Consider the following 12005-nt stretch of genomic DNA (forward strand, 5'->3'; position numbering starts at 1 on the left):
AAGCAGTAATGAGTGGGCTCATGCTAGCAGGCTTGTGGGTGTGAATGCAAGGCAGTGAAGGGTTTTCAGATGGGTTATCAGAGGTCACCAAACATATATATATGCTTTGCATACGCATGCTTTCGTGTTTTGTTGAAACTAAAGATAATTGGGAGTGGCGCTGTCTTTTCACCATCAGTGCTGTCCTTGATTAAGTGAGATGAGACTGTTGCCAGGTACTGTAGCAGATGAGGCTTTCCAGGAAAAGGCCTTTAAGCAAAATAGGCATGGTGACAAATCCCCACTGGATGGAAGTGATGACACAAATGCACTGCTGTGCTGCAGTGACTTTTTTTGTAGTCATGGATATAATTAGTTTCACTGGGGCTAGATGGGCATCAAAGTAGTGTCTTCTGTAGTCGCATTAATAACATTTAAGTCATGGCATTGTAAAGTAAAAAAGTACTCTTTAAAATAATCAGACCAAAACTATAAAAAAAATAAGAAAGAAACAAAAATAAGGAGAGCACTTACTTCCTACTTGGTGTTAAAAGTTTCCACACTTGGTCAGGTTTACTGTAACACATGTGACTTCACACAAGCAGAACACAACCCCAGCAGCAAACTCAGTGTACCTCATTTAAACTATGTGCAACTAAAGTGTGCAGTGAATTACAATGTGCAGGAAAATGCTAGTTAGCCTTTACCGACTTTCACTAAATCTTGTTTTAAAAAAAGATCAAACGAAAAATATGACATATCCCTTTAAATTAGCCTCAGTTTCGAGTCTTCCGTTTGCACCGCCCCTTGCTCTTTGACCAGCCTATCAGTGCACGGTGCACGTGACGAGCGCTCTCTGCGATGACCTCATCCCTGGTGTGGGATGACGTCAAATTCAAGATGGATGGAATCACGACCAGCGCGGAGAAATCTACACAACACTGAACAAAGTCCCGGCTACGTGGAGGAAAGAGCGTATTCACGACGGGCAGGGTAAGTGTAGCCAGCCTAACGAAGTTACCGTTCAGTAAAACGAGCAGGGAGGCGCAGACATAGTTGGTGAGAGCTGTTAAGGAGAAGCTTTTTCCTTTTCCTCCCTGACGTAACTCGGAGGGGGGATTGTGTCGCTGTAAAAACCTGACCAGCTACAACCTGTTTTGCAGCCAGCAGTAGCTCCAGTGTCGGGCCGGTGTGGAGCCGTTTTTGTCTTGGGTTTGTTTTTTGGGGGGGTGGGGAAAAAAAAGAACTAAACATAACAAAAGCAAAAGCCCATGACTTCCACCGGGGATAGCGTTTACAACTGACTCCTTACACGCCAAAACGGCGTCTCTGCCCGCGCCGACTTTCATTTCTGGATTAGCGCGGTGCAGTCCATTGAAACGCGCTCAACTTTCCCCCCTCTTTATTTGGTGTTAGCTGCTCGAGACCAAGCGTTGCACCCTCGGTTTTGTCTGAAGCTAAACAAAAACAGAAATGTACGAATGCGTGAAAGCAGCATATCAGTCGGAGAAGTTCTTTTAGAGCCACGTCTCATGGATGATCTAATGCCCGAAGCTTCACTCGGCTTCCTCTGGGAAAGCATGACACGACCCAACATTCCCTTGTGTTTCCTAACACGGAGCACACATTTTCAACCAAAGTCCTCTAGGCAATCTTTAGTTTTTTGATGAATGAATGGGGGTTCTGCCCATAAATATATTTAGCAAGTGTCAAAGTAGCCGACGTAAGTAACGCGACTTCCGGTTACAATTTTCAAAATAAACGCCGTGACATCCAGGCAGCACCGTTTTCAGGAAAATGAAATGCGTGCATATAATGCTTTGCAATCCCCGTTTTTGACTATGTTAATCACACAACTATTGCTGTGCGTCAGATGGGGTTTGTTCTTGTAACAGTACAGTGCTGTTCAGTAGTATTATTGTTGTCTCACCACTGACCATGTAGGTGTATCGATATTATGCAGTTTCTTACATGAATTCTACATTTCTCAGAGACTTCAACTACAAAATAAATTAGATTTATAATAAAAATGATGAAAAACACATCATAAAGCCCAAATTTAGTGCCAGAAAACTTTGTTCAAGTCAATACTTTATAACTTGGTGTGCTTTCTAAACTGTTTTAGTTTCGATTACAGCACCAGTATACTTGATCATCATACAAAGGGTGACATGGAAGTAGTCAATACAACAGCGTTTAAGCTCGGCTGTAAAGCATACAAATGCTAATGGATCCTGTCCCATGTTTGATGAATCTTTTAGCTGACAGTATAAACAGTAGGCTAGATTCATCAAATAAAGTTGCCTCCTGAAATACCAAGAGTGCTTTTCTCTGATAGTTACATTTTTCAACCATAGAAATAAATGTAGATGTTTAATGGTTTAAGTGAAGGTGGCTCAAGGCAGGCAATGCATTTCAACTTGTAGTTGAAACCTTTTAAACTTCCTGCAGTGCCCTGTGTGGTTGAGGGCAACTTGACAGAACTCCATTTTTCATACCTTCAGACTGATAACATGATGTAATTCCCATAAATTCTGTGGAGAGTTCCTTTACACCATTTTATATTTTAAAAGGCTCAACTTTGACCTCTAGTGATCATCACAAACAACAGCAAGACAAAAAATGCGCATGTAGTTGTAAACCCCGTTCTGTTAAACACGATACCTAGTTTAACCAGTTTTTTCTTTACTTTTACAGCAGTCTGTAAGGCATGAATTTTTATAGCTCATAATAAAATCGATAGGTCAGAAGTAATACAGAAAACAGATGAGCGTAAAATCTTCACACATGGTAAACAGGAGCTTTGTTATGTTTGGCATGTTTGCAGTTATTGGATTGCCAGTTTGCTTAATAATGAATAATGGCTGCAGCTGTAGTTCTCAGCAATTATTGTATTGTGTTACTACTTCCTTTGAACGGTTATGGTTGCAACATAACATGAACAATTAGAGAGCACAACTCCCCACCAAGGGAAAGGGCTACACTAAAACTTAGATTATTCGTAATGTTTTTGTTGCAACATGCTGATGTCAGCGTTGTTAATATGGAGATCTGGTGTAGTATATTAATCTTTTTGTCTCACCGTGAAGTCATATAATGTTGTATATGAGCTCCTGAATAATGTTCTAACAAGCTCAAACAAACAAGTGCTTATGTCTCCCCCCCCAAGGACTAATGCTTTAGAGTTTGAAGCCGATCCGATGGAAACCAACGAATTTTCCTAATTCGTGTGACCCTGACCTTTAACTTATGACCTTGAAGCACTACATACTAAAATAGTGTACTTTATTATCTTTACCCATATGATTGGAGCAGAACCAGCTGAAATCTTTAGCTTTTTTAAGCTGTAAAAACTTGAGATTTTAATATATATTCATGCAGTGTGTGATAGGGTGTTGTATTGAAAAAAAAAGTGTGTTGTTCAGCTTTCCCGATGCCCTTTCATATGATATATTATGCTTGAAAGATTTCTTGAAGGTCAAAGTCAAATGCTTACCCAAACTAGCTGCTCATGTCCCCCAAGGTCTAGTATATTGTTGTGAAGTTTGAATACGAACCATATAAAACTCTGATTAATAAACAGATTTTACTGGTTTTCATATTTGGTGTGATCGTCACCTGATTTTCACCTAAATTAAATCAGCTGGAGCTTTTATGGGTGAAATTTTGTCTACCATCAGACAAAATTTGCATAGGATATCTTGAAAATGGTGGATGCTAGACTGCTAATAGACAGACAAACAGAACTGATTACATAGTCGCTCACTTTTTGGGGAGAACAGACAAAAGGCTTCAGGAATACTGCAGTGTCTCAACTGAAGTAATCATAAATTTAAGAAACATCTCTTAAATGTCAATTAAGAGATGTTCCCTCTGTTTACCATCAGGTAGCAGCTAGTTTGTGTGTGCAGGAAATCCAGTGTCAAGTTTGAAGTAGATTCGATGACGGAAGAATGTGAAGAACACATACTGAGATTCCTTTATTCATTAGTTAAACAATGTATTTTTACTATTCAGAGCAGGGATGGGGGAACTCCAGGCCTCGAGGGCCGGTGTCCTGCAGGTTTTTGTCCTTGGTCCAAAACAGCTGATTTAAATGGCTAAATGACCTCCTCAACATGTCTTTAAGTTCTCCAGAGGCCTGCTAATGAACTAATCATTTAATTCAGGTGTGTTGACCCAGGGTGATGTCTAAAACCTGCAGGACACTGGAGTTTCCCACCCCTGATTTAGAGACTATGAATTTTTACTTGGTGTCATATTAAACTGATCACAGAGAACTGACAAGAACACCACACACAATTATACATATAGTGCACAAAAGCCCCAAATTCCCGTCAGCTTTTATTTAGTAGATGCTTATTCCTGTTCATGCATCCATGTCCAAAGAATTCTGAAACATCTAAAGTATACAAATTTATTTAGATCAAGAGTATATGCATATATATGTTTATATGTCTACATTGTTTCAATAAAATGTAATCTTTTTATAATATAATCTTTTTTTCTTGTCTTTCAGCCATGGAGAGCCTAGTGCATTACAGTAACCCCTCCCACGCCCTGTCATTGCTGGGGGCTCTGAATGAGCAGCGACTGCGGGGACAAGCGTGTGATGTGGTCCTGGTTGTGGGAGACCAAAGGTACCAGGCCCATAAGAGTGTTCTGGCTGCCAGCAGTGAGTATTTCCAGTCCCTTTTCTCACGGATGGACGCAGACTCGCTGACAGTTGTAAACCTGGACTTCTGTGAGCCGGACGCCTTTGAGATAGTTTTGAATTACATTTACTCCTCCTCACTCTTTGTGGACAAAGGCAGCCTGGCAGCCATTCAAGAGCTGGGATACAGCCTCGGAATCCCTTTCCTCACCAACATTGTGTCAACAAGGCCACATGCATCCTACTGTGTGTCTAGAAAAAGGCTTTCGTTCTCAGAGGGGGATGAGAATGATGTCCACACAAGGAGCGTCATTGTGCGTCGGGTCCGGAATGACACGGCCCATCCCTCTCGCTCGAGTTATCCGAGAAAAACATCTGAGAGATCGACATCTCCCCACTCTGCTCATGGGTCCACTCGGCCTCCGTCGGAACACAACTCGTATGAATCGGTCAGAAACTCTGAGTCCAGCAGGAAGTCCCCTGACCGGGGTGAAGCTTTGGAGAGGACGTATGCCTCCATATTGAAAGGGAATTCATCACACTTCACACCCGTGAGACCCCAGCTGACATCATCAGTGTCTTTCAGTGATGCTGAAGTGCAGCACATCAGGCTGCCATCTGGCCCTGACCAGGACAATAAAGAGGAGAATGAGGAGCAGGAGTCCCGCTACAATACCAAAGTGCCCTTTCAGGGTCAGGCTAGTGAGCCAAGCCAGACCATTGACAGGAGTGGGCCACTTATAAAAAGCCTACTCAGGAGGTCATTATCCATGGACAGCCCCGTTCCAGTCTTCTCCCCCACGCTGGAGCTCAAGGAGCTGCAAAATCGAGACCAGTCAGTTGTACAGATGGCACTGAAGACGTCTGTGCCAGAAACCTCTGCCCACAACGGCGACTCAAAAAGAACGTCTCCTCTGGTTCTCAGGTCAAAGTATACCGGCAGGTATGATAGAGAAACTCAGGTAGAAGGAGAGGTGAGTGTGAAAGCTGAGCCCAGCAGTCCACTTGCTGACCCCATGGACATCGTACGCATTACAGTTGGTGATTCTTTGCCAGTCAGTCTCAAAGACTTTCAAACTAATTATGATCAAGGTCCCAGGGAAGTCTTAAATCCTGTGGGGAAAAGAAGGGACAGGCCAGACAACAGACGGTACCCATTAAAGAAGAGCAAACTATTTAAAGAGCATGCGCTCTCAGTTAACGTGAATATGTCAAAAGCAGTACCTCAGCATGCCAGCGGTGACCCTAATGAGGACGGCGAGGAGTCACCTCAGAACAAGATTTTCAAATGCTGGAATTGTTTAAAGGTTTTCCGGTCAGGTGCTGGACTTCATCGTCATGTAAATATGTATCACAATCCGGAAAAGCCGTATGCTTGCGACATCTGCCACAAGCGCTTTCATACCAACTTCAAAGTGTGGACGCACTGCCAAACTCAGCATGGTGTAGTACAAAACCCAGCGTCGTCCGCCAGCTCCTCTGTTCTTGATGAGAAATTTCAAAAGAAGCTAATAGATATTGTGAGAGAGAGAGAAATAAAGAAAGCTTTGCTTTGGAAGTTAAAGAGGAATAAGCAGGGTTTGCAGTCTCCTGCAATTACAAAAAAGAGATCGAGGCCCAGCTACATATGCCCATACTGTGGCAAGACATTTGTGTTCCAGTCTCAGTACAGACAGCATTTAAGGACACATCCTGCTGAAAAAGCTGACCAGGACACAGCGAGGGAGAGCATCCTCTACCAGGAACAGGATGAGATCATTCAACAGAAGAACCCTGACACCGGTGTTTACTCCTGTAGACTTTGCAATATGAAGCTGTCATCGCTCCTGGAACAGGGTGACCACGAGAGAGGCTGTCGCCATGCAACCGTGTGCCCCTATTGTGGCCTCAGATTCTCAAGTCCAGTTGTCAAGAAAGACCACGAGGCACATTGTAAGTACAAGAAACTGACATGCCTGGAATGCATGCGCACCTTCAAATCCTCCTTCAGCATTTGGCGCCATCAGGTGGAGGTGCACAACCACAATATGATGACTGTTAAAGACCACATTCTCCTGAAGCAACAAGAGAACAATGAAGAGGAGTCTGAAATGCTCAAGGAGGAGCATTACAGTGATGAGCCTCTAACAAGCGAGAGCACAAGAGAGAACATCAGTTACAGTGATTCCTCAGGTCCACCTATGTATGACTCTGAAGACTCTTCATCCTATGTGCCTGAAGACCTGAGCATGGGCCACCATGGCAAGCTGGTAGTGAAGGAAGAGCCGTTAGAGGAGCCTGTGAGTGAGCGGGACAACCCCGATGCTGCCAAAAGTGGCTCCGAAGAACCCGGTGTGTGGCCGTGCGAGAAATGCGGAAATCTTTTCAGCTCTCGCAAAGACTTGGAACGACACCAGGAGCTGCTATGCCACATCAAACCATTCATCTGTCACATCTGCAACAAAGCCTTCAGGACCAACTTCCGCCTTTGGAGCCACTTCCAGTCTCACATGTCGACTGCTAACGAACCCGGAGCCAAAGAGATCGACAGAAACCCCTCACCTCTGAGCCCTTCCCCTCCACTTACCCCTTCAGAACGTCCCTCCCCACAGGCCTCTGTGCTCATATCTACTCAGGCGGCACCGGTCCCTGCTGCTACTGCTGCTGCAACCGCAGGGACCGACGAGTCCAGCAGCCCAGATCCCTGCAGCTCATTGGTAAGCAAGACCAAGAGGCCCGAACTGGAACGGCAAACCAGCAGCCAAAGCCCCCTGTCAAGGTCAAACAGCATGGAGAATCCAGGCGGCCCTCAGGAATCGGACACACTCTTTTACCACGCACCGTCTCTCTCTGCCCTGACATTTAAGAGGCAGTACATGTGCAAACTCTGCCACAGGACCTTCAAGACGGCCTTCAGTCTGTGGAGCCACGAGCAGAGTCACAGTCACATGTAAGATTCAGATGGCCGATAGCAGTGAGTTTTTTTCTCGGGAGACAATACTTACTATAAGAATAAACACACCTCAGCCTACAAACAAAAGACTTTGAATGTATAGCTTATTCGCTTGCCTCCAATGTCATATATTGAAGTGGCCATGTTTATTTAGACGCGTAAACGTGAATGTGCAATCAAGTGCTAGATTCCTCTGTGAGAAGAGATGACTATAATTTTTTTTTTCTTGCAAAATGATCTATATGAATTTATCTGTTTCAGACCTCTTTTGGTTGTCTAGTTGTATTTACCTATCTAGTCGTTTTAAGAAACAAGGTAAAGAGTTGCACCCCTCAATGTTTTCGACTTGAAGGTAGAGAAAAAGGCGGGACAAGTGTTTACGTTGTTCTCTCCGAGTGTGGTGGAAAAAGTGCTTTAAAATTTTGGAGGCTGCGGTTCATTTAAAGATTAGAGCTTTCGCTTTTTGTACAAACATGTGATTGACATCCCTTAAGATATTATTGGTGGCCTCAACAATGTATTCAATATGCACTTTTTTGATTCTGGTAGGAAGATATAATCCTCAGTGATTACTCTGGATCAGTATGTTTCCCTAACCGAGTTTTTAGGCTGCAGGAGTAAAAGTGACAACAAAAAGCATCTATAACTTCTTTTTTTTTCTTTTCATGCATAGCACTCATTTGTTCTTACGTTTGAGGCTCATATTGAATTCACATCAACTCATTTCATGGAAAAATTCAATGAGACAGTCTGTATAAGAAAGCTATACCACATACAGTCTTCATTCAGTACCCACAAACACAGTATCTTCCTAATGATTAGCCTGCTGTGAAACAATGCAATCAGCCGGAAGATTACAGAAAAAATATTTATTTTGTGAAGTTAAATGACTATAACGTCGCTAAATTATGTGGAAAAAGGTGCTCAGACCAGTGCACTAGTAGCCATGCAGGCTGTCACTGAAAAACAGTGGGCTGGGTTGATCTCATAAAGTCCTAAATACGAGACATCCTTGCAGTATTTGGCTTATAATAATATTAAATATTTCCTGTGAGTAAGCTTTCAGAAGCTTTCACATCAAATGCACTGCAGTATAATAATATAATTTACGGTTTTGATGAAACGATAAATAAGAACCTCTAAAAGTAGTTTGTTTATATGAAATGTTGTCACAGTGTCTCAATCGCTCAAATCTGCCAGCTGCGTACGGCACCAGTGTTGTGTAAATACACTGATAGAATTTTTTGCAATTGAACACATTGGACTATTAAGTGAGCTTTACAGCGCTTCGATGGCCTTATGCAACTTTACAAAACTATTTTGTTATTTTACGTGAAAGCACAACAGCTTCAGACCACTTATGACTCAGGCATTTCAAGGTGGCGGCGTCAACGGGAGGGAAAGCAACGAGACGGCAAATCTTTATTCTACGAACGGTCACAGAGTGTTCCTGCTTCCTGAAGATTTCTTGGAAAAGTAATGATTGTGTTTTGATTGTATTCCGGTTGTTTTACAAATGTATTCTTGTACAAGTATATACTTCTGCTTCGGCTTGATAGTTTAGAACTTTGTCATAAATTATTATTGCTGTTTGGGAGACTGACAGACAGAACTCCACATGGACTAATGGACTTAGTTTTCCACTAAATGATTAATGCAAGCTGCATTGTGATGTTAAATTCTTTGCGGAAATTCTGTATTGATAATAGTGCTCTTAATTTCTTGTGAGAAAGACTTTCTGAAAGTTTCACAGGAATGCTTATAGACTTGTGTACATGGAAGTGTTTGTATTCTTGATTTTTGTACCGATTTTGTTAGTAAACAAGAGTTTGATCTTTTTAGTATTCCTGTGCTCTCACTGCAATAATGAATATTTGTATCAACATTGGTTGCATTGCTGTTGCTTTTTGAGACTTGCAGCTGTTTTGTGTTTAGGTTTTTCTACAGTTTTGTGCTTCACTTCTGTAATAAAGAGTAACAATGGAGTATATATATATATATATATTATATACATATATAAACGCTCATTTGTGGTGTTGGATTTATGAACTTAACAACTTTGAATGTTTCACGGTGGATCAAAAGATTTTGGGTTACATTTTCATTCGTGTTAGTCTAATTGGCCATTATAAATTGGCTACATATTGCTGCTAGGTAGATTAAGTATTTAAATGGATAGAATAATGTGTAAAAAGGTGGATTCCAAATACTTATGTACAAGCATTTGGACAACGGCACAATTTTTTACCTTTGTACACCTCCCCAGTGAATATCAAATCAAATGGCTGCAATGTGACTAAAGCAGACTTTAATTTAAAGGTTTTAACAAAAGTAGAGTATTAACTGATTTTGAATTATATGTAGCACCGCTTTTAAATAGTTTTCAAAATAATTAGACTGTTGACAAGCAGTTTAATGACCAGGTAAGGCCTGTTCCCTCTTTATTCCATGGCTAAGCTGATCTGTGATGACCTTGCATTTGGTAGTTGTTAAGTGGAACTCTCACTGTTAGGACCAAGTGAAAGAGCATTAGGCTGACAAAACAATCAAACAAAAAGAAAACTTTCAGAAAGAGCAAAAACTTTAGGGAAGGAATGCACTGTCCAGCTCAGCAACACCAAAAGGCCAGGAAGACTACTGAAGGGGTGATCACAGAGGTTTTGTTTTTCTCACTTCGGAAAAACTTCTTCACATCTAACCAAGTCTGGAAAACTCTTGAGGAGGTGTGCATATCTTTGTCAAAGTACACTCAAGACCAGGAAGGCCGGATTAACTTTGTCAGAAAACATGCGAAAGTTCTTGCAGACTTCTAAAAAAACAAACAAAAATAAAAAAAAATTATTTGGCCATGGGAGCGATCGTGGCTCAAGAGTTGGGAGTTCGCCTTGTGATCGGAAGGTTGCCGGTTCGAGCCCCGGCTTGGACAGTCTTGGTCGTTGTGTCCTTGGGCAAGACACTTCACCCGTTGCCTACTGGTGGTGGTCAGAGGGCCTGGTGGTGCCAGTGTCCAGCAGCCTCGCCTCTGTCAGTGCGCCCCTGGGTGGCTGTGGCTACAATGTAGCTTGCCATCACCAGTGTGTGAATGTGTGTATGAATGGGTGGATGACAGGTTGTGTAAAGCGCTTTGGGGTCCTTAGGGACTAGTAAAGCGCTATACAAATACAGGCCATTTACCATTTTTACCATTTATTTGGACTCATGAGATTATCGTGTAGCAAAATGATGGGAATAGAAATGTATTGGAAAGATGAGAAACAGCTCTTGATCTGAAACATACCACATAATCTATCAAACATATGTTATGGCAGGGGTATATATGGCTGCCAGTAGAACCACATCACTAGCGTTTATTGATGAAGTGACTGCTGACAGATGTGTAGAGGGCTATATTCTCTGCTCAGATTCAGTTAAATGCTACAAAACTAGAGCAGAGGTCTTTTTTTTGCCATTTGACAAGCCAAGAGTGGAAATGTTTGAGAAAACTCATAGGTATTGCAAATTACTTGTCTGCCAACTGGCTGACTGATTGATCCGCTCATCACTGCAGTACTTTCAGCATTACGAACGCAATGAAGTTGGGAATTCTGATATTTATTTACTGCACAAAACCTCAACTTAAAAGCAAGTAGGTGGCCCTTTCCTGATTTTAGTTTCTTGCATATGTCGCGTTTACAATATTTTGAGATCATCAAACAATTTTGAATATTAGACAAAGACAGTCTGAGTAAAATAAATGCTTTTTTTTTAAAAAAAAGCTATCCAAACCTACCTGTCACTGTGTGAAAAAAATGATTGCTCCCTAAACTAATAACTGGTTGTGCCACCCTTGGCGGCAAGAACTGCAACCAAATGTTTGCCGTGACTTTTGATGAGTTTTTCACATCACTATGGAGGAATTTTTGACACTTCTTTGCAGAATTGTTTTATTTCAGCCACACTGGATTGGTTATGAGCATGAACAGCAAGATTTTTTATTTTTTTCAGACTTGTTGACGTTTTTTGGATCTTTTTCCAGCTTGATAACCAACTTGTGCTTAAGCTTGCAGGGCACAAATTCATGGCCAGGCATTTTCCTTTAGGATTTTTAGTACAGAGCAGATTTCATGGTTCCATCGGCAATTTATCCAGGTCCTGAAGCACTAAATGCAACCTCAGACCATCACACTACCACCATGTTTGACTGTTGGTGTGATGTTCTTTTTATGAAATACTGTGTTTGTTTTATGGAAGATGTAACGGATGCAAATCTTCCAGTGATTTCTTGATTGAACAGACCCGGGTGTGGATACTGAAATTGAACTCACTTTTCCCAAAAATGTAGCTAATTACACTTAATTAATTGATTTAATATGAGGCAAGAAGGAGCAATTACTCTTTCACATGGGATCAGGTAGGACTATGTTGATTTTTTTCCCTTAATAAATAAAATTATCATTTAAA

General features: G+C 41.7%; 1 protein-coding gene across 1 annotated transcript; it reads left to right on the top strand.

Annotated features, from left to right (window-relative positions):
* Positions 1 to 869: 869 nt before the first annotated feature.
* zbtb21 (zinc finger and BTB domain containing 21) lies at positions 870 to 9545 on the top strand. Its single transcript, XM_063487964.1, has 2 exons — positions 870 to 972; positions 4499 to 9545. The coding sequence occupies exon 2, from the start codon at positions 4501 to 4503 to the stop codon at positions 7564 to 7566; it is 3066 nt and encodes a 1021-aa protein (XP_063344034.1). The 5' UTR covers positions 870 to 972; positions 4499 to 4500; the 3' UTR covers positions 7567 to 9545.
* The last annotated feature ends 2460 nt before the right edge of the window (positions 9546 to 12005 follow it).

The sequence above is a fragment of the Pelmatolapia mariae genome, linkage group LG10_11 (assembly GCF_036321145.2).
Source record: "Pelmatolapia mariae isolate MD_Pm_ZW linkage group LG10_11, Pm_UMD_F_2, whole genome shotgun sequence".
In the NCBI taxonomy this organism is placed as follows: Eukaryota; Metazoa; Chordata; class Actinopteri; order Cichliformes; family Cichlidae; genus Pelmatolapia; species Pelmatolapia mariae.